Source organism: Anoplopoma fimbria, chromosome 15 (assembly GCF_027596085.1).
Source record: "Anoplopoma fimbria isolate UVic2021 breed Golden Eagle Sablefish chromosome 15, Afim_UVic_2022, whole genome shotgun sequence".
In the NCBI taxonomy this organism is placed as follows: domain Eukaryota; kingdom Metazoa; phylum Chordata; class Actinopteri; order Perciformes; family Anoplopomatidae; genus Anoplopoma; species Anoplopoma fimbria.
The window spans coordinates 21,821,968-21,842,899 of NC_072463.1; the positions used below are offsets into that span (position 1 = coordinate 21,821,968).

The following is a 20,932-nucleotide window of genomic DNA, read 5'->3' on the forward strand; positions in this document are numbered from 1 at the left end:
AGTACCCGGAGAAAACCCAAACGCTGGGGACATAGATGTATCTAGACAGCAACGATCAAGGCAGATAATCCCAACTTGACCATCGCTGTGAGCCGCCGTTTTTTTTTTTTTTTAATATTAAGTGGGAGGAAACCGGAGTACCCGGAGTAAACCCATTGACGAAGGGAGGGTGGTGGTTTAGTCATCGCATGTGCCCCTAACACACCTCCTGAAGGGCTTGATTAGAGTTTTTCCCATTGCTGAGAAAAACCTGGCAACCGCAGACTTCTTTGGGGTTGGGCTGTAGAGGGCAGTCAGATGGATTTGCAGACTCTTCACAACGGCATCCTCGAAGGATGTGTTGTTTAATTCCATTGCAAACCCCAGTAGCTCGCTTTGAGGTCCAAACTGCTTTTCAAGGTCTTTCATCACGGCCTTTATGACTTTTCCAATGCTTGAAAACATTTCTGGGACACGGTAACAAGGCACGTCGAATTTTTTCAGCAGCTTGTCGGACAGGTGTCCGATGATGTTGTTGACGTCTACAATCAGCATGTCACATTTGGTTTTGCGAGAGGCCTTTGTGACGAGCCTCATAACCAGAGCACTGATGACGTTGTTGATCAGGTTATATGTTAGGGCCGATGCGGTCTCCTGGCTGGAGACAAACTTTGAACGGAGAGAGGAGTCCAGTGAAGGCTCATAAGATTCCAAACTTATGGAATCATTATGGCACCTGACGTCCGAGTGGCCACAATCAGGATTATTGCAGGTGGACTCAACATTTGGAGATGGCGTCAGCCTTGGACTAGGGGATGCTGTAGTCTGTATGTCGATGTCTTTAGGGGACTTCTGCTTGCTGATGTCATCTTCGTCTGGGGTTGGGGTCAGCATTGTTGTGATCAAGTCTTGGATTTCGGTGAGTGCACCAGAAACTTTGTCGCTTTTACTTGTTTTTTCTGAGGCTCCTTCTCCAACCAGAGCAGCACCTGCTGCAAGAACCTTCCCACGGCGTCCTCTGTCATGACGTAGAGAACTTCAGGAGAAAAGGGGGGGTTTAGTGGCATCCACCTTCCTCTTGCGCTCAGAGATGACTGAGTCGGAGAGCCATTTCCCAGTTTGAATGATGGGAATCTGGTATGTCGGTCCAACCATCATATGGTCGTACATTTTATCAGTCAGCTCCTTTGAGAACTTCCTGATATTGTCACTGGACTTGATGAGTTCCAGTTTTTTGCAGCCGTTTGCTGAGGGTTTCCTTGACATGTTTATGTTGTTAAACAAGCTGTCCACATCTTTTTTGATGGTCTCAAAATTGACTTGAGGAGACAGCTGTTTTTTCACATCGCTCAGTGTTGGACTGCTGCTCAGAAGGCTTGATTTAGGTTTGGGGCTTGGACTATCTGGAATTGCTCCTGGGATACAAGCTTCATCTTGTGTGAGTCTTTGCTGAGATGACTGCGGATGCTGTTCCAGACTCACAAGGAAGTCGTTGTCTTTTGTTGTGAATATGCTCTTCAGGTCTGCCTTCAGTTTTTCAAATTGATTGAGAACGAACTTGAAAAAGCTGTGTTTTTGAACGGTTTGGTTGTCGTTTTCTTCTGAGGCGAGAAAGCTTTTCACCTCCTCTAGTACTGGCCCAATGTCAAAATGAGGTGTTGGTGAGCCAGATTTCTCACTGACATGCAGGTCAGTGATTATGCTGTGGACAATTTCAACCGCTGCAAAATGAGCATCCAGAGATGTGCTGTCGGACAGGTCAGCATTTTCAGTCTCTTGTTCGATTTCTGATGACTGACTTGACCATTTCATGAGGACGTCACTCACGGCTTTAGTCGCTGAGGGGATGGAGATCGCAGATGTTGCGCTCTGAGATGATTCACATTCTTCAGGTTCTTCTGTGTCCAGGATTGGTGGTGTAAGACTCTCAGGATGTTTTACGTTCCAACACGGTGTCATGCGCTGGACGTTCAGCTTAGTTAAATATCTTTTCAGACATTTCTTAGCATGAGACACCATGTCCTGAAGAGAAGTTGTGCTGGACATGGTGCCGTTGACGAAAAGGGCTGGCTCTGTGGGCCAAACAGAGCCGTTGGAGGCCGCAGAGACAACCGATTGCACTTTCTTTGCAACTTCACTCTTGACCAGTGCTGCCAGTTTTTCAGCACTCTCACATGTTTCTTTTGGTACATGAAGAGCGGCAGCAATGCTAGCCGTGACGGACTCTCCCATACCTGATGTGAAGTTCTCCAAGGCTGTAGTTATTTCCGCTGGAGATGCACTTTTGTCGTCCTTTACCATTGGCAGGAGATTTTTCAGGACGATTGTGGAGATTGTCTGTACCATTTCAGTACACATATCAACCAGTTTAGCTTGTGTGTCCGAGTCCAAGGTCTCTTCAGTTATCATGTTCCACTGCATCACAGAGGTTGTCTGTAGGAATTTGTTCACTATGGGTAGAAGATCCTCGGGTGTAATTCTGTTCTTGTTGTCCATCTCGGATCTTTCTTGGTCCATTTGTTGAGACATCTTCTTTCAAATGGCTGCTTTGCTCGAGTTTGTTTGAAAACTTTCTGTAAATTGCTCTTTAGTCTGTATGTCCAACCTGTCACGATGAGGGAAAACTAAATTGTGATTTCCCAGACTGACTGGCTTATCATTGTGCATTTAAGGAACACAGCCCTTTACTACGTCACATATCAAAGCCTCAAAAGGATGACGTAGAACGCTCATCAACGTCATTCCAAAGCGTGCATTCCATCAGTCACGCTCGCATTCGCGCGTGTGCGAGCGCGCGCACCCACACGCGCGCGCACGTACACACGTTCTGGGAAAATGTGAACGAGCCCCAATGCGACCCTCAAAGTTACAGATAAAACAAAAAATGCAAATCATTTCCACTCATTGACACTGAAGTTGTTCTGGAGGTGTCAGCTCATCACTGGTTGTAAATGAATGGCAGCACCTCCAGACTATAAATAGCTCTGGGGACCCCTAATGGAAGCAGTCGAGAGAATAACATTTAAGTGTATATTTTTGTATGTATTCTTAAACCTAATATTCAATAACAAAAGAAGGTTTGTCTGTGTAACATAATGGCATTCCTCAACTGCTAATTAGTTTACTGGTAGTAAAGGACAACATGGCCAGTTGGTTAAATTACAACCAAATGAGTCTTTAGGCCTTTCTTTGCCTGCACACTTGATCCTCCCTGAAAGTGTCATGTGCTAGGTAGGTGGTGGCATCATAAGTCCAACATCAGTCATAATAAACACAGGAAAGATAACCTACGTGTGTGTATCACACTGTAACTATCATTCTAAAAGACCAAGTGAGAGGAATTTGATTTCTCAAACTAACTGTAAAATGCGAACAGGTTAATGTTACAAGTGACCAAGTTTACTTAATGTCCTTAAAAAAAGTATATGGAATAGCTTATTTGGGGTCAAATTTACTTACTTTAATAGGTTATTTCATAAATGTATAGACTGTAGTGGGCGCTGTGCTTTGAGCTAAATGCTAACATCAGCATGAAAACATCTACTGATGGCAATCCATCAATAGATGTTAAGATATTTCTGTCTGGAAGTGGTGAACCGGCTGATTGACATTACTGTTCCTAGAACCGTGCTGCTAATGTGACTAAAATATCAAATATTAGCCTAATTTAACCAAGGGGTTATGTAGGAATTTGTGGCCAGGTTTCCGACAGAGCAGCTTCTCTGCACCGGGTTGTGCTATCATGCTTGTTTCCTGTGAATATAGACCTATGGTTGATGCCCAGACATCTGTTCCTGTGGACAGGCACAGAAAACACTGGCATGGCACAGTTAATGTCTGATGGACCGCAACACATTAACCAGACAGATCTACTACAAATGAATTAAAACCATTTAATATTAACAGATTACAAGTCTGTTGTAAAATGGAATATTTGAGTCATAGGCTATATTTGAAAATAAATTAAATAGGTCAGTATGAGAGAACACAAGGAAGAAAGGTCTCAAACAATAAAAAACAGAAGCTGCTGGAGAGCTTTTATTGGGCACTTTGTGCATCAAATCCTTTACAAAAAAAACAAAACACATTAATAACTTTTTGTCCCTTGACAAGTAAGGTTAGAATAACTTCATACAAAAAGGAAAAAAAAACATTATATTATTAGGAATAATAGAAATTTGGATATATATAGTAAAAAAACAAAAGCAACAATGACCCACATCCATCTCTTAATAAATATATACACAATAAGTACTGAAATACAAAAGGAGGGATCAGATGGATCTTTTTTTTTCAGTGGATATATACAACAATATTTCCATAAAGAAAATCAGTTTTATCAGATAATATGTATTATATACTGTGGAGGAGGTGTTATTTTTCCGAATGTGCCTGAAACTAAATGTCATATTGCACTTCCAGAACAGCCTCACTGTATTAGACATTCATTGACCTACTTCATCAACATTCAGAAAACTACTCTACAGGGGAACGGTAGCTGTATTTTAGCATCGTTATCAATATATTTAGTGACTATTAATACTTACAAAAAGGCCATTTTTTTTATATTGATCTGACAAAAAATATTTTAAGTCATTTCATTCACAAACAACATGTATACTATGCTCAAAAAAACTAATATTTACATTATTCTACCCTAATTGTATGATGGTTGAAGAGTTTTGCACACTAAATACTGCCATGTTGTTTCGTATTAATACACTGAACCACTGGGGCTCTATCAACAATTTGCTGTCTTCATTTTGGGCAGAGACTCCCCAACTTTACAGATTGTAATCATCAGTGCTATGGCTTTAGGAAGAGAAAGACGAGTCGTTTCCCCTCATAAAAAGAAACACTGCTGCTTGCATAGCATGAGGTATAGCAGCACCACAAATGCTCTGCACACAAATTTACAAAAGTAGGCATTATTATCTGAGGTGCAACTTACTAAATACAAAATAAAGATGTCATAACAATCAACAATGTGATCTATTAAGAGCTATGGCTTTTTAAAATACCTCTTGTGAGACTTTTAAAATTTGTTTGACATTGATGCAGCACGAAGACCACATGATTTAAGTTTCAGATCAAGTCCATAATCACTGCATAGCAAGATGTGTAAACCACTACTCCTGATGGCTCTGGGTGATGTCACATCCTCCTATCCAATCAGATCTCACTGAGGGTGAGTTTGTACATGCCGCCCATCTCCTCCATGGTGATCTGGAAGGTGTCTTCGTTGGAGTAGTGTTTGATGATGTTGTCGTCCATGTGAACTAAGATCCTATTATAAAACGGATACGGGTGTTAGTGACCTGTTCATTTCATCCTCATCCCCAAAAAATCACAACTAATGTCTCTGATTGAACAACCAGAAAGAAATGGAGAAATCGATTTACTGTATACATGTATGTTTTTTAAATAATTGTACAACTATCTACTTTTACACTCACATAATGCACATTTTGAGAGAGAACTAAATGTAGCTGTATTTGCCTATTAAAAGGTCAAAACAATTTCAAAGAGCCCCTGAGGAAAATCTTGCTGAAGTGAGAATATAATTCATTAATTTAGTTATTAATTAATGTCATGTTTGGTCCCTGACAAAGTTTTCCACATAATGTAGTGCAGTGTTAATGAAACACACTCACCCTTTCTTGCACTTCTTGTAGACTTTTCCAACCTTATCCAAAGGTAATTCATACTTCTCTGAAATCTGGTTGTAAAAAAAAACACAAATCAATGTTAGATTATTGAAAGAAACATAAAAGTTTGAACAAAGAAAATTCTAATCCTTAGCTGACATCTGGTTCACCTGTTATAGCTCATCAATTCCACTGTTGGTTCTCCATAATTACTGAACATGACCCCCATAGCCTTAAGTAACCTCACACCTGCCTCTTTTTATGCTTCCATTTCTCTTTGCATTTTACTCACCCTTGTCCCACATTCTCCTCTTCCGCTCTCTCCCCAGGACGCCTCCTTTTTTCCCACCCCTCCCCTCCATGACTGCTTTTATCATCTCCCTGTGTCCCTTTGTAACTCTCTCTCTTTATTTCCCCAATCCACTCCTTGTATTCTCGAGTCGGTGTCCTGTCACAGCTTATTAAACCTGTCATTGTTTCTTAGACACACAGCGAGAACTGGGTCTCAGCATTGTCCCGAGACCTCCAATATGAAACAAAAACATGAGGCGCAATACCAGCCACTACCAGTACGTTGATCTGAAGTCAACTTACAGCTTCCACCAGGCCTTTCAGCGTGGGATTCTTCAGCATGAGGGCATCAAACACCTCCTCAGTCTCCTTGCGCACGTACAGCAGGACTGTGTGGGTAAAAAGAGAAAGAACAGACGGGAATTCGTCAAAGCGCATATGTTCATGGGTTGGACGCAAAAGCAAACACTAAAAATGGCCTCATACAAAAGTCACTGGCAAACTTGAAGCATGCATTTGCGTCAGTTTGAACAGCTTGACTGCTTGTTTGGTTCTTTTGTGTGGGTTTGAGGATTTCTGGCTTTACTGCATCCCCATCTCCATTTTGAAGCAGCGAAGCACATGCACACATATGTTTGATCCCAATCGTAAATTTGAAGATGTACTGTGTAAACTAAATGCTCCCCTGCCAGACTTTACAGGCACTCATCCAGGCTCAAATAAGTGGCACTGGGCCCGGACAAAGCACACCTAGAAAGCACACTCATCATACATGGACAGACCCACCCCTCATTCACAACACTCAGGCTTCTAAAATAGATCACACCCTAAATAGATTTTCTTGTATTGTTTTCCAATCTGTTGTTGCCTCTAAATACAACAAATATTTAAAGACGTAACTATGTGTACACAAGTTTTTTCACTAGTTTGAGACCCAAGATAAGGAAGAAGTGAAGCAGTATGGTAAGTGACTGTATGGTGGTGTTTCATAATGCTACTGCATATTTAGGCCAAAGTTCATTGTGTTCTAGAGCGGCAATGGTTAACTTTGTTTGAGCCGGGTGTCGTTTCATGGAAGCTGTTCAGCACATTGGCAGTTCTCGCTTTCACTCGAACGTTAACAAGATCCCTTCCAAACCATTGCAGCAATGCCAATTTTTTAACAGGAAATACGTGACAGCTTGTGTGGAAAGATTACTCAAAACCTTACCTAGACCTTAAACTCAATTTAGTTATACCTAAGGTACATTTAAGGTTACAAATTGGCCACGCTTTTTGCTGAATCATGCTTCATTTGAGATTTATTTTATTATCATATAGTGAAACATGAGTTGTGAGCAGTTTTAGATTCTGATATTGTTCATTTGATGGCCTATTACACACCCAAATGAAGTGAAAGTATGCAGTATTTCACAAAAGAAAGATAGGGAAAATCTGAAATTTACACTTTATTTTGTGCAACAGGAGCCTCTGATGGCCCCTGGTAACCTCACTGTGGTTCACGATTGGTTTGTATGCATCTGATCAGGTCTATTGGTTCACTGTACATGGCTTCCAGATTAAAATCCTGCAGCACAAACGTAACTTGCAAAATCTAGTCTGGCTTTCTGAAGCTATTGACTATACGTACACAGGTGGATTCACGTAAAATCTGTGTGAAACAGATTTTAAATGATAAAGTTGAAGCCCATAACTTTCCTCTTCTAGAAATAACAAATCTTAAAGTATTTATTTACACATTTAAGTATTGAAAAGAACTTGCTGCTTGCCTATGAATAGTATATGGGGTAAAGGGCACAGACTTGTTTGCATGCGTGTGTACACGTAGATATCAGTGGTATTTTGTTGGGTCAGTGGAGGCCTGGGACACGTGTATGTGTTTTGAAAGACCTGGAATATTCACATGGCTCAGAGAGAGAAAGAGAGAGAGAGAGAGAGAGAGAGAGAGAGAGACTGTGTGTGTGTGTTTATGTTTGTGTTTGTGTGTTTGTGAGTTGCCTCCAGTGGCCGACCACAGCAAACACACACGTTGTAACATACTGATTTGTCAATGCAATACACTTCAGCACACACACACACACACACACACACACACACACACACACACACAAATGTAGTACCTTTCTTAGGTTCCCCTCCTCTCGCTATCTTGTTTGGGGGCGAACCAAACTCTTCATCACTGAAGGGTAATCTCTTCATGCCCGAGCTGCTGTGGACACACACACACACACACAAATCATTACTGCGATGCCCTTAACAACCAGCTAACAGGCTATTAAAAAAAACGTCACGTATGCACACAATGCCCACGGTCATTTCCTAGAAACAACATATGCATCCCTGAAATCCTTTTACTGGGAAGGAGCCAAAGGTCGTCTCAGTTCAAAACGACTTTAAAAGCAAATGTGAAAAGAGCAAGTGTTAAATCATATCCTCAGTGAACTCACTTGTCCTCGCCATCTTCTGTCGGGAAAGGCTGCAGAGGAAACAGAGACAGAGGAATTAACTCATATGGTAAACAAGAGTTTGGAAAAAAACAAATACCAACTATATAGAGTATCAGAGATGACTTTGAATTGCGAATAGTATCAGATATAGATATCTGAGAGTTGGGTATCCAATATTCATGGCAAAATTATTTTATCTTCTATGGCATGTTTAAACATGTCACTGCTGCAGTACTAACTGCATACCGGAGGCTAAATCAGTCAGCCAGGTCAAAGTTACACTATGTGTGTTGGCTGTATTCGGTTACACAGTAAATTACAGATGTCATGAAACTCTGTCAAACAGTTCATTATCTTAAATAATGTAAAAGTCAATCAAAGATATGCTGTTATCTTTTTTTAAATTCTCAGAAAACTGCTGTTTTATTGGAGCCTTTTTTCTCTGCAACTGTATTCATTGCCGCCGTTGCTGTTAATAGAATTCTATTCTGAGAGGGAACCCTGTAAATCCAGGGTTTATCAGAAACTGATAGCAGTTCAGTCAGGTTCAATGGCAACACCAAAAATAACCTCCTGTCCCTCCCTCAGCCTCGCTATTGCAAGGTAACCTTAGTTACTCAGCTGGGACAGCTCATAATGTGGCCAGAAGGGGGCACTCAAAGGGCACAAGTTATCCGGTATCCAATTTATTTTCCCGCAGAGTCATTTACTACAAATAAAGCAGCTCATCATACATGTCAAGATAACATGAACATGCCTGAAATGAGGTGTGCATCTAATGCAGTCTTCTCTCTGTCTCTAAATCTACCTCTTTATTTTCTTACGAGCATACAAACACATAAAGTTTGCAGTACAGGTATTATGTTCTGAAACCCCCAGTTCGTTTTGGTACACTGGTAAATGATTCACCCTGTGAGTAAGCAGTCTGAAATACAACCATTGGTACTTAGGACTCAGAGCTCTAAACCAGAACTCAATGTTCCTGCCAACTAGCAAGCAAGCATGTCACCTCGACCCAGCTGGCTGATGAGTGGGTGGATGCAGAAACAAAACTGTTTATGGACCATCTAAGATGCTACGAATATTACGTAAATGTAGCAAAACTAAGTGTTCATGGTCATAAATTACAGGCAAGACATGTTTATCCATGCTGGAGTTTTGTGTCCTAGACTGGCACTCACATGGCGCTGGAAGGTGGAGAAGTGGATGTCAGGAATGAAAAGGACGGGCTGGGTCTCGTGGTCGGTCATCATCTTGAAGATGGTCACATCGTTGCGTTTTTGGAGGATGGGAACTTTGGCATCCACAACTGTGAGGAAACAGACACAACATTTAGTCTGTTATTAGGTGTCCATTAGGTGTCTTTAAAGTCTGCATTCATATATTTGTATGGGCACTATTTGTAAGCAGCACAACAAGCTGTAAAACATTGACATAGAATCACCTTATAACATTTTTTACAGCAAACATGTTAGAAAAATGTTGGTCATTTACACATCCAGCAAACACAAAATCATCTTTGTGTTTGGCTGCACCACTCACATTAATCTACTGCAAAAAAAATAAAAATAAAACTTTTTTTTAAGCTGTGGTTTGGTTTGGTCTGAGTCTTAAATTCTAACTTTGCCTGTCTACTGTTTGGTGCTGGGATGGTAGCTCATAGTGGGTTCATCAGACCTATTTTTGCTGAACACAGCACAAGCTGTTTCTGGGAACAATGTCAATGTTTACAAGAGTGGTGTAAGTGGGTTCATCACTGCAAGCGTCCACTTTCACAGTACACATAGTCATTTCATTTGAATCATTGTTCACGTAAAAATAATGATCACTGCAGCTTTAAGACAAAAAAGATCATCTCAGCCCAGGTGTTTTAATCTGCTATGAGGTGATACTGACACTAATACACTTAAACTCTGGGATTAGGTGGTAAGAGAATCTAGATAAAATAATAGCAGTTTCAGTCCCCTGCTCATGCATGTTACATAAGTTGAAGTACTCCTGAGTGACTCACAGGCCAGGCCAGGGTTGAGCTCGGCGACCTTCCCTTTCCGGCGGGACTGCTTCCTCTCCTCGTCACGGATCTTCCTCTCGGCTCCCTTGTCACAGAAGACTTTGATCTGGCAGTAGGCACGGTGGATGGGCTTGTTGCTGCGGTTGTTGTAGCTGTAGGTGTCGATCTGCAGGTTCAGAGGGAGACCCTTCACACCCTTCTGGGAGGAGAAGTCGGTGCTCAGACAGTTGACTGAGATGAAAATCTGTGGAGAGAGGAACAGTTGGTGATTCAAGCACAGAGAAAATGTCCAACTTTGCCTGTACAAAGCTGGAGAAACAAACATAAACATAAAAAAACATCTACAAGCTTTGTCAATTAAACTCAACAACAACTTCTGTTTCTGTAATAGCTGCTTTTAAATCATGAAGGTTTTCATTAATGATTCTATCATTCACGCTAGCATCATTGTGAAACACTGAAGGCCTTTCTACAGCTCGGTCCTCAGACTACTTTCAGTGTTCTGTGTTGCCCTCCTTTGGTCAACTACAGTAATTACAGGCTCATATTTTTTTCTGTCGTGGAGATGCTCCGTTGTTCTCCTAGTGCTTGTATTGAAAACAGGTTCTCATTGTGTCAACAAACACACTATCATAACATTTTAGAAGCACCTAACAGAGAGGAACCAAGGGGCGAGCAGCAGATATAACAGATAAGAGATATAAAAGTTATCTTAGTGAATGTATTTGTGCATTGCATAAACACATTTCAACTCTATTCCTCGATGAATACACTGAGCATATTTTATTAATATATCATGTAGAGACAAGTTGAGAATACCAGTTAAAAGAGCTGATGTCACGATGTCTGCCAAGTTGGAAAAAAAATCCTTTCCATGTAAATAGTTTTATAGTTGTATTTCTTAAATTTTTCTGCTGTGTTTGTGTGTAATATATTTTCTGTCGACTTTGAATTGTTCTATGGATATATTTGGGGTGAAGATTTGTAAGTCTTTAGATGTGCTTGAGTATTTTTTCCTTGAATTTCAGGTTTCTGGCTGCTTAATACTTTATTAAAAGCTTTAAAGAAATAATGACATAATTTTTGATAACATCAGCTAACTGCCCCAGAGCAGGTAAACACAGGGGAGGGGCTGCCTTTTGCAAATACGCCACAACACATATATGCTGCAGAGCAATCACCCTGGGGGGGAAAGCCACACACCTGCTCACACACAGAGAGAAAATGAGAAAGAGAGGTAAATACACGCACACACACACACACACATTTTCATCTGTCATCCAACATCTAATCTAATTGATGAGATGCTCAAACAACGCGGCAGGGTGGTGCTTCAAAAAATACACACAAGGATGAACATCCTATGGACACAGGCCTCGAGTCATGAGACAGTTAGACCCACATCCTGGTGTTGGTGTGTGTGTGTGTGTGTGTGTGTGTGTGCGTGTGTTGGTGTGTGTGGTGTGTGTGTATGTGCGTGGGCAAGACACGGTTGTGCATGTGACTATTTAAGTTGTAGCCTACAGAGCGCAAGACTCTGGAGATGAGCCGTGGCGCCATGTTGTCTGTCTGACTGTTTGGCTTGTCAGTCGTCCTCCATCTTGGGCTGATGGTGGATCGCTGACATGAGGGTCAACAACAAATGAAAAATGGAAGTGGAAGAGAGAACGGGAGCTCCTCTTTTTAATCATCTTTCCTTCCCGTTGAACAGGATTTTATTTGTTAACTGTGTGATTCAGTCTTCGTTTCCACCCCCCATGCTGAGTTTCCTCATTCCTGCACTCTTTGTTGCACCTGTCTGGTGTGCAGAAATACCTTAACACACAGCATCACAATAGGGGAGACAGGCAGGTTGGACGAGTCAAGAAAACGCACACCACACACCTCCATGTCTCCATGCAACACGACTAAACACACAAGAGGAGGGGAGGAACGACGTGACAGCATCCTCACTCTTCTATTTAAGCCTCAGTTTTCTTTAACGACTGTTTTGGAGGATCACAATGAACAAAGCTGCTGATGATCACCGACAAAGGGATGTCAACACCTGAAACCTAAATTCTGGAGACCTTGCACACAAAACCTTAAAAAAAAAGGAGGAGTAGTCTATTTTTGGCTTAAGGATTTAAGTGTGTTGATGTGAAAAGTTCAAGACTTGTGTTAAGAGTTCAAGACAAGGAAGTATATGAAAACCCTGTGGACCAAACACTACTTATGTCATATTCAGCCTTTTGATTGGAAGATGGTGTCGGTCAGTTGTATATCTGTGAATCTGTTTGTGAGTGTCTCTTTTATTGCCTTACTTTGGCCTCATCATTGGTGTCCCAGGTGAAGGAAATGGCGTTATAGGAAATCTCCTCGATGTTACCAATGGTGTTGAAGCTCTCCTTGTAGTCAGCTGTCACAATAAAACAACAGTTTAGTGAATTTAAAAGCACTGTGAAAAAATGTATAAGTGAAAGGAAACATTATCTTTATTTATGACATGCTGAGGTTTTAAAGGCTGCAGAATTAATCCTTTGCAACCCACTTATTCCTATAAGCTATACTGCTAAACTGATAATTTGACACTTTATTGTAGCACTCTTGATCCGCCAAATAGTACATATCTTTTATGTGATTGACGGCTTTAATAAATATAGTGGTTCTTACCAATATCCAGACACCTCTGTTTGGCAGTGTGCTGTCTGGAGTGCCAGTACTTCCAATGCTTCAGCTGATCATCTCTGCACTTCTCCTCTCCAAACACCACCATCACTACACTCTGACAATGGATGAACACACACAATGACGAGGTCAGAGATGAAAAATGATATTTAGCATTTGATTTAAGTGATTAATCCTATGTTGTTGTCTCATTTTAGGTTCATTTCTTATTCTTACCCTGACTTTGGTGATGGGTTGCTGCATTCCTTTGTTGTCAACCTCCCTGAGGGTAATCGGGTAAAACTGGCCCTTGTTGAGGTACGTCATCGTCCCGTCACCTGTCTTCTGACGCAGAGACTTGGACGCCTCAAGAGTGTACTCAAAGTTATTCCTAAAATATGGTGAAAAAGCAGCAGAATGAAGTAAACAACAAGAATAAAACATGTAGAAAAGGCTTTTATTTTCTGTAAATCTGGATGACAATGCAAGATAAGCATTAAAAAATAAAGCATAATGATGCACGCTTCATTAATCAGTTGCAGCACCAACGCGACCTCAAAATCAATCCGGGGGCCAGATAACAATCCGGGGGCTCGTGTGTGTAGACTCTTGTCTTTCACACGGAGGGTAGTCTGGTGTCTCCCTTGTGACTGCTATGAATGAGGCCATTCTGCGGTGTTGTGTTAAAAAGCTGAATGGCGGTGTTAGTTGGACGGTGGGCAGGCGGCAGTGCGACTTACCCCGGCACGGTGTTAAACTGAGTGTAGTCCTCAGGCGTCATGGTGGCCATACGTAACTGGATATCCCCAGGGAAGGAAAACACCTGCAGCGGACAATGAAAACAGATAGAGAGTGAAGTGAGGCCCCAGCAAAAATAAGATATTAAACAAATACTTTGCTTTGATTTTAAATCATTTATCTTCACTTCATAGCCTTCCTTTAATTCACCAGAGAAATTTTTAAATTTCGTGCCCCTCATGGATTTTCTTTCACCCCTTATAACAGTTTGTGTAGATTTTATTTATCTCTTCTACCCCTTCGTCCCCCTTTCTTTTAGTTCAAATGGCTCATCCCTCATGTTGCTAACCCCCCAACCCTCACCTTTTCCTGTACAGGCGTTTTGTTGGGTTACTCTATTCTAAGGTAATTTGCCTCCAGGTAAAATAGAAAAAGAGGAGAAAGAAAGGGCTTTGGCTATTGTAGGAGAAAAGTACAGCACTTTATTGTGTTGGTGAGACAATGGCATAATAACACACTGGCCGCTATTTTGGCATGTTCAAATAAAACCAGGGAAGGCTGAGCCCACCGCTGGCTCCATGGGATCAGGTGAATATCCTATTGTGTGATGGGAGAGATCTGAGAGCGGAGAGGAGAGGAAGGGGGAGGGGGGATTTGTAGGGAGAGAGCGAGAGCATTAGCGGGGTTTAGAAAGAGGGGGATCGAAACACACACCTCCTGGGAACCATCCTTGTAACTCTCGGAGAAGGTGGAGTCGGGGGGCGTGCGGGACTGGGTGCTGGGGCTGAACTGCACCGTGTTGTGGGTGAGCTGGCGGTCAAAGACGCCCACATGGCCGTCGGTTTCAGCACAGTTGTTTGGCACAGTCACCGAGAAGCCGTGGGTGGGCACCTCTGTCTTGACGGGCAGGTAGTTTGGCATGGTGGCGATGGAAACGGTGACGGTCGTGTCTGGAAAGACAAAATCAGCAAACTGACGATCAGATTTTCAGTTTTTAAGATGCTCCTGATAGGTTATGGTATTGAATGTGAACAGACCTGGTGAGGGGAACTGGGCCCTCTTGTCCTGGGACAGCTGAAGAATATTGAAGGGCCCCTTGAGGACTTGGATCCTGCTCTCCATGCCGCCTTCCTGAAGTGGAGATATGGAGTGTCCGGCCTGGATCTGGTGTCTGCAACAAACAAAAAAGCACATAGCCACCAAAACTAACATTAATAACTCTGTCATACAGCCTGATACGAGCAAATCTACCATTTCAGGACATTTATTCTAATTCAAGTCATATTTTTAACTTATTCTTAGTTCCTATTTTACTGGCTTTAACTTGTACTTCTGTGTTTTTTTTGTTCATGGGATTTGTGTTTTTTATTCTACGTTTTCACTGCTGTGCAACCAATTTAGGGACAAATAAAGTGATTGATTACTCTTGGACAACCAATATGAGCGCACTAATATTTGATTCGCACTTTGTATTCAGGTAATACACACTATTAATAGTGTGTAGTACCTGATAATCACAATTGAATATTATTGCAGTTTTAAATTAATTAATGAGCAGTTAAGGCTGCACTTTGTACACACAAAATTCTGAAATCCATGGTTCTTCTTAATGCCATGGTTACCCTCTGCGTTTCGTGCTTTTGCTTACCTTTTGTTGGGATCCACATCACAGACCAAGGCTTCTGGCTTGTTTTGGGTTATTGTTCTCTTTTCCCTGGGCACCTGTATGGGAGGGTAAACACAGCCGCTCAGCGTCTGACCACATCACATCCAATAAGCCGGGTCATCCTGCTGTCTATAGATCAGTTACATGACATAAGCTCTGCCTCACAGATGCTGCTTAATGGTCGGATGTCGGTATGGAAAAAGATCATATTGGTAAAGCCTGTAAGGATTTGGTAACTAACCCCTTATACAAGATTTTGCACTTTTGATTGTTTCCAGATCTAAAGTTTTCCTGTTACCTTATAGTAGTCGTACAGCAGGCCTAAAGCCGCGGCGCTGTCCTCGTCACCGTTTATGCTCATCATGGCCTTGGTGGCAGCCGTCAGCGGGTTCTCCAAAAAGGATTTCCAGGCTTCGTCTTCTGTGGTGAAGGAGCGACGCTGGCCTCCATAGCCTGGTTCGTTCTGGAGAACCAGGACCGCACGCTTACTGTGAGAAGACAGAGTTTCATGAGTTACGTATACAAATAAATTATTACGATGTCAATGCTTTTTTTCCCCATGCATTTAAAAGTATTTATCACATTATTTTTAAGTTGTCAACAATTTAAGGTAACACCATATGGACAATACTCATTAATGTTTAAAAAGCAAATATTAAATCTGGAATTAATAACTCCTTTCGGCCTTAAATTACTTCATACGAGTTCACAAAGCCAAAGCCTACAATCACAACCTCGTTCAGAGCAGACAAACAGGTTATAAAAGCGAGAGATCAACCATGTAGATGTTCTTTATATGTTAGACCTGTTGTTCAAGCTTTTCAATGATTGTGTAACAAATCTCAGCCATTAAACCACTGAGGTGTTTCGAGCAAAAGATGCTCTACAGGCTCGTCCGGTGTGACGACTCGGGAACTTCTCATTGGCTCAGAGGCTGACCGAAGTGACACATCTGATCCTGTCACATTCCAGCGCCATGCTACTGTTTTTGTAAGAGAATCAGGAGTTTTTATTCAAAGTCACTGGCTGCGTCTTTCTCCTCCTCTTCCTCTTCTATCTTGTGAGGCCTTCAGCGTCATTGCTTTGTAAACAGGACTGAGTTGGGCCAATAAGGAAATACGAGCTTTTTTTCGATGTGTCTCATCTGCTTGCAATGGTCTTAATGTGATCATTTATGTTAACTGAACTTAGGTAAAGGCCTAAAATTGAAATAGAAATGATTACTCAATTTCAACAAGTGAGAAACGTTAATCATTTCAACATCAAACTTGCCGTAAATTGTAATGTTCGCTCAGCTTATATTTACTTAGACGTGTTAATCCAACAAAGTAAAGTTCTTAGTCGAGCGCTTGTTATTAAAGTTTCATCTAGACCATTAGCTTTCCTTGATAAACTTTGGAAATGACATACACTTATAATACGCCTTCAATCATCCAGCCACTAAATCCAACTGCCTGATTTTCTGCCACAACAAAATAATTATGACAAAGTGTAACCGGACTGGCTCAGTTTCCATGCTGAGTATCTACAACAAATACAGCGTTTTTTCCTCTCAATGGTCAAAGCTAAGTGATAATTAGTAATCCTATATCTAATTGTGCTATTCATAAAAGGCAACCTGATAAGATCCATTATTTACTGGCAATAAAACTCAAAGGACAAGTAATCCATTAATAAAGCAAAAAAGAGTTTGATTGTTTTTCAGACAGAGATTAAAATTAGATTTCAATTGTAGTCAGAAATGCAGCATGATTTCTATTCCGTCTCTTTTAATGTACAAGAGCATAAACATTTTTAAAAATCTAACATTTAAAGAACTGTGCAATGCATTCAGTGTCACATTTTCTGACATTTTAGTCATGTAGAGTAAAATCCACTAACCTCATATGGCCCTGTGCTTGCTTAGACTTCTGTCTGTGTTAGTAAAGTCGAGCCAACGCCTAACAGGTGTACAATTTCACTCCCCTCAAAACTTCCCTCGTTATTGCCCTCAAAAAACATACAGAATATAGGCTAAGCATTTTTTTTACCAGCATGAACAATATTCATCTTTTTAATACTTTTTAGTGAAGCTGTTGACCAAAACTCCGTTATGAATACATAACCATCTGCAGAGGCAGTTTATTGAGCCGACAGCTCGCTGCTGAGCTTCATGTGTATTCCTAAACAAACATCATTGAGACTATCCACATAACTGTTAGAGCTTAGAGCAAAATCAAACAATAAACCGCCCATCGCTTCTTATTCTAACAGGAGCCTCTTCTCGCACGACAGGTGGAGATACACCTGTACAGGCTTGAACATGACAGGTGAAATCAGCAGAGTTACACCATGGGAAACTATGAGATATAATCGCTTTCCAGCTTGGCAGCCAAGTCTTAAGAGTAAACTCACCTTTAAAAAAAACAAGCTATGATAAATAATTCTGAAAATAACACTTCATTATCAGAACACATTTTGAAATATCAGCCAGCAGCTGCAGGTCACAGGTGGACCCCACGTATTAAACGTGTTTAAGTAATCCGTCAGTGCCATGAACTCACAAAAATAGTTTTAAAAAAAATGCCCACAATATTAACAGTAAGTATTTCAAGCTTATAATGTCTCGTCCTCGTTGTGCATGCATGGAAGTGGAGTCAGGACACTTACTTGTCATGCTCCTGTGACATTTCTGTCGGTCGAACTGGACTTTCTAGTTGGGACTGAAAATCCGATCCGTCTTCTTTACTGTGAAAAAGTCCGCCGCTAACGCTGGATGAGGGCAACAAACAAGGTGTCCCCTACTGAGAGAACGGGTTTTGTCGGCTTTTCTCGCTTTTTTTGGGGCAATGCTGAGCAGTTAAGGCCGGTTTTACCTGTGACAGGAGCGCGGATTGGATTACAGGTGGACGAGTGGGCGGGGCCATACTGTCAATTACCCTCTGCGAGGTCGTGATTGGCTCACCTTGTGGCCTACCTGAGAAGAGGGATTTAGGCTTATAGCCAGAGGAGGAGCCGGGTTCGACAACTGTGACTTTATTACATTACATTACATTACATTTTACATTACACTTTTTTTTACTTTTTCATACCTTACTATGATGTTTTTTACGGAATAATTAATTTCAACATTTTTAGATTTCAGACATATCATATCATACTATTATTTTACTTTTTGATGACATACTATTGACATTTTTATGAATTATTTCCAAAGCATTACATTACATTACACATTTACAGTCAGTAGTATATTACATATCATTCACCCATTCACACACTGATGACAGGCTACCATGCAAGGTGCCACCATCAGACTCTAACTAACATTCATCATCCAGTCCACACCGATGGCAAGCCTTCAGGAGCAACTTGGGGTTAAGTGTCTTGCCCAAGGACACATCGACTGCCGAAGCCGGGTATCGAACCACCGATCCTCTGAATGGAGAACTACCTTGCTCTCCACTACGCCACAGCCTTTATCATATTGGGTTATTAATTGGGAAATAAATGTGTGTTAAAATACTTCATTCATTTTTTTAAAAGGATGAGGTGATGTAAGGGTTCAATTTAAAAAAAGGTGATTAAAAGATAAAACACGCTGAAGGGGGAAAAAAGACAAAACAAGGATGCACCAGTGTAACAATTGAATCACAATTGATAAATGTATTTACACAAACCTGTGGTGGAATGCTAATTTAAGGACCGGAGGAGCAAGGAACACCGACTTTTGTACATTGTCACAGCAGCATTATAATAATGGTTGTCTATGTATGTGTAAGACTTTAGTCCTGCACTTCAACGGGAATCCAATAAATAAAAGTCGAACAAAAAAAGCTTGGGTATCTGCAGGTTTCATCAGATTCATGGCCTCTTATTTCACCCATATGTAAAAATCTGTGAACATCACTGCATTAAGCTCATGGAAATCATTCATAATCATTAATGCAAGTAAACATAAGGGCTAGAAAATGACTCAGTTTATAATGACAAAGACAAAGAAGCTGTTTTTTAAAGGAAATGTTCAAAATTTGTATTCAGGTGCCCAAATGAACATTGAAACAGTTTTTGTTGTGGAGAAGTAAATCCTTCTCTAACGGGTTTCCAATGTAAAAGATGGGCAACAAAATCCAGAGGGCTTTGTTCAAAATTTGTTCTGAAGTTTATTTGAATATAACATGAGGGTTCAGCATTCTGACTTCAAGTGAGTATATTCTGTTAAAGTCTTCCTCCAAATCGGAGACAGATTTTTAAAGTTGTGTACCTATCCTTTAACGTCATGAAATGTCAGAATCAGCAGCAATATCAGTCCGTTGTATTGGATCGGTGCTTTTAAAGAATGGAATTTTCTACTCAAGGCCATTAATATATTTTATACCGTTATAGAGATGTATAGTGTGTGTGGTGATACTGGGACTTTATTGTGACATCAGTATAATTAATTGCCAGAACTCTTATCTGTCACTCTTATCTGTCATCTACAATTCAATGACAGCTGAGCAAACTACATCTCCTGACATTAAATGGACCTGACGTTGAGATTGTTTTCTCAACCACTGATTAATAGTTAAAAAACATGTTGCAGGATAACTTGAGTTCAATTATCATGCGAATCATAAACAACTTATTAAATATTCGATTTTAGAAAAGTTTATCTTTGAATTCTAAAAGGATGTAGATCTTTCTGTTTACATCTTTGGGCATTTTTTGAAAATGGACATTTGTAAAAATCACTTTAAATAAATGAAAAGATAAAATGAGGTAAAATATGATGTAAAAGTATGTAAATTCAGTTGAGGTGAGGTTTACTTTCCTCCATTACATCCCTGGAAGCCAGCACTGAGAGACTGAATCTTAAAATCTAGTTTCAGATTACACCTCATGCAAATTTACAAAATGTAATATTTCCATTTATTTTTCCATCCTGCTTTACTGTAAATCAACCTTCTCCTCATTTTATGAAGAAATGCTCACACCTGTGTCACCGTTACTGGGTCACAACACAGAGAGTTGTTTACATTCTCCTGGAGGACAGATTAGCATCAGCCTGCACAGCTGCAGGTAAGAAAAAGGCAAATTCGAGCCGAAACCACCAGAATCATCAAAGAGAGCAAATGAAACGAGGAATAAGCATGCAACCAAATCAGGGGGCCACTCTTAATGGTTAATATGTAGTTTACAGCATCATGGAGCAAGAAGCATGAAACAGTAGCGAATTACTGTCAATGGGGCTTCATAAAACGGGGAGTTTTCTATAAAAGTCTGGTATGGAAGATTTAAACAATTAGTTGCAATTTTTTTATAATCCTCTACAACAAGCTGTGATGATTATGATAAAAAAAGATTTAAAAAATAAACATGCATTTACAAAACAACCTTAAAACCCTAAAACGGGAGATGAAAGAAAACACCCTGAGCGAAAACAAACAGCTTAGTTAGAGACATAGGGAGCTTAAAAGATGCTATCAGCTATATTCAAAGTTTCTCCCCACAAACACACACTGAGACAGAAACTAACTGTAATCCC

At 40.7% G+C, this 20,932-nt stretch overlaps 1 protein-coding gene across 1 annotated transcript; it reads right to left on the bottom strand.

The window, feature by feature from the left end:
• Nucleotides 1-4,028: 4,028 nt before the first annotated feature.
• Nucleotides 4,029-18,180, bottom strand: grhl1 (grainyhead-like transcription factor 1). The gene is made up of 16 exons (XM_054613876.1): nt 18,076-18,180; nt 15,725-15,914; nt 15,409-15,482; nt 14,798-14,931; nt 14,475-14,710; nt 13,763-13,845; nt 13,260-13,413; nt 13,029-13,140; nt 12,680-12,774; nt 10,411-10,620; nt 9,547-9,678; nt 8,366-8,394; nt 8,039-8,127; nt 6,222-6,307; nt 5,634-5,698; nt 4,029-5,266 (listed from the first exon to the last, which is right to left on the bottom strand). The coding sequence occupies exons 1-16, from the start codon at nt 18,093-18,095 to the stop codon at nt 5,152-5,154; spliced, it is 1,824 nt and encodes a 607-aa protein (XP_054469851.1). The 5' UTR covers nt 18,096-18,180; the 3' UTR covers nt 4,029-5,151.
• Between the last annotated feature and the right edge of the window lie 2,752 nt (nt 18,181-20,932).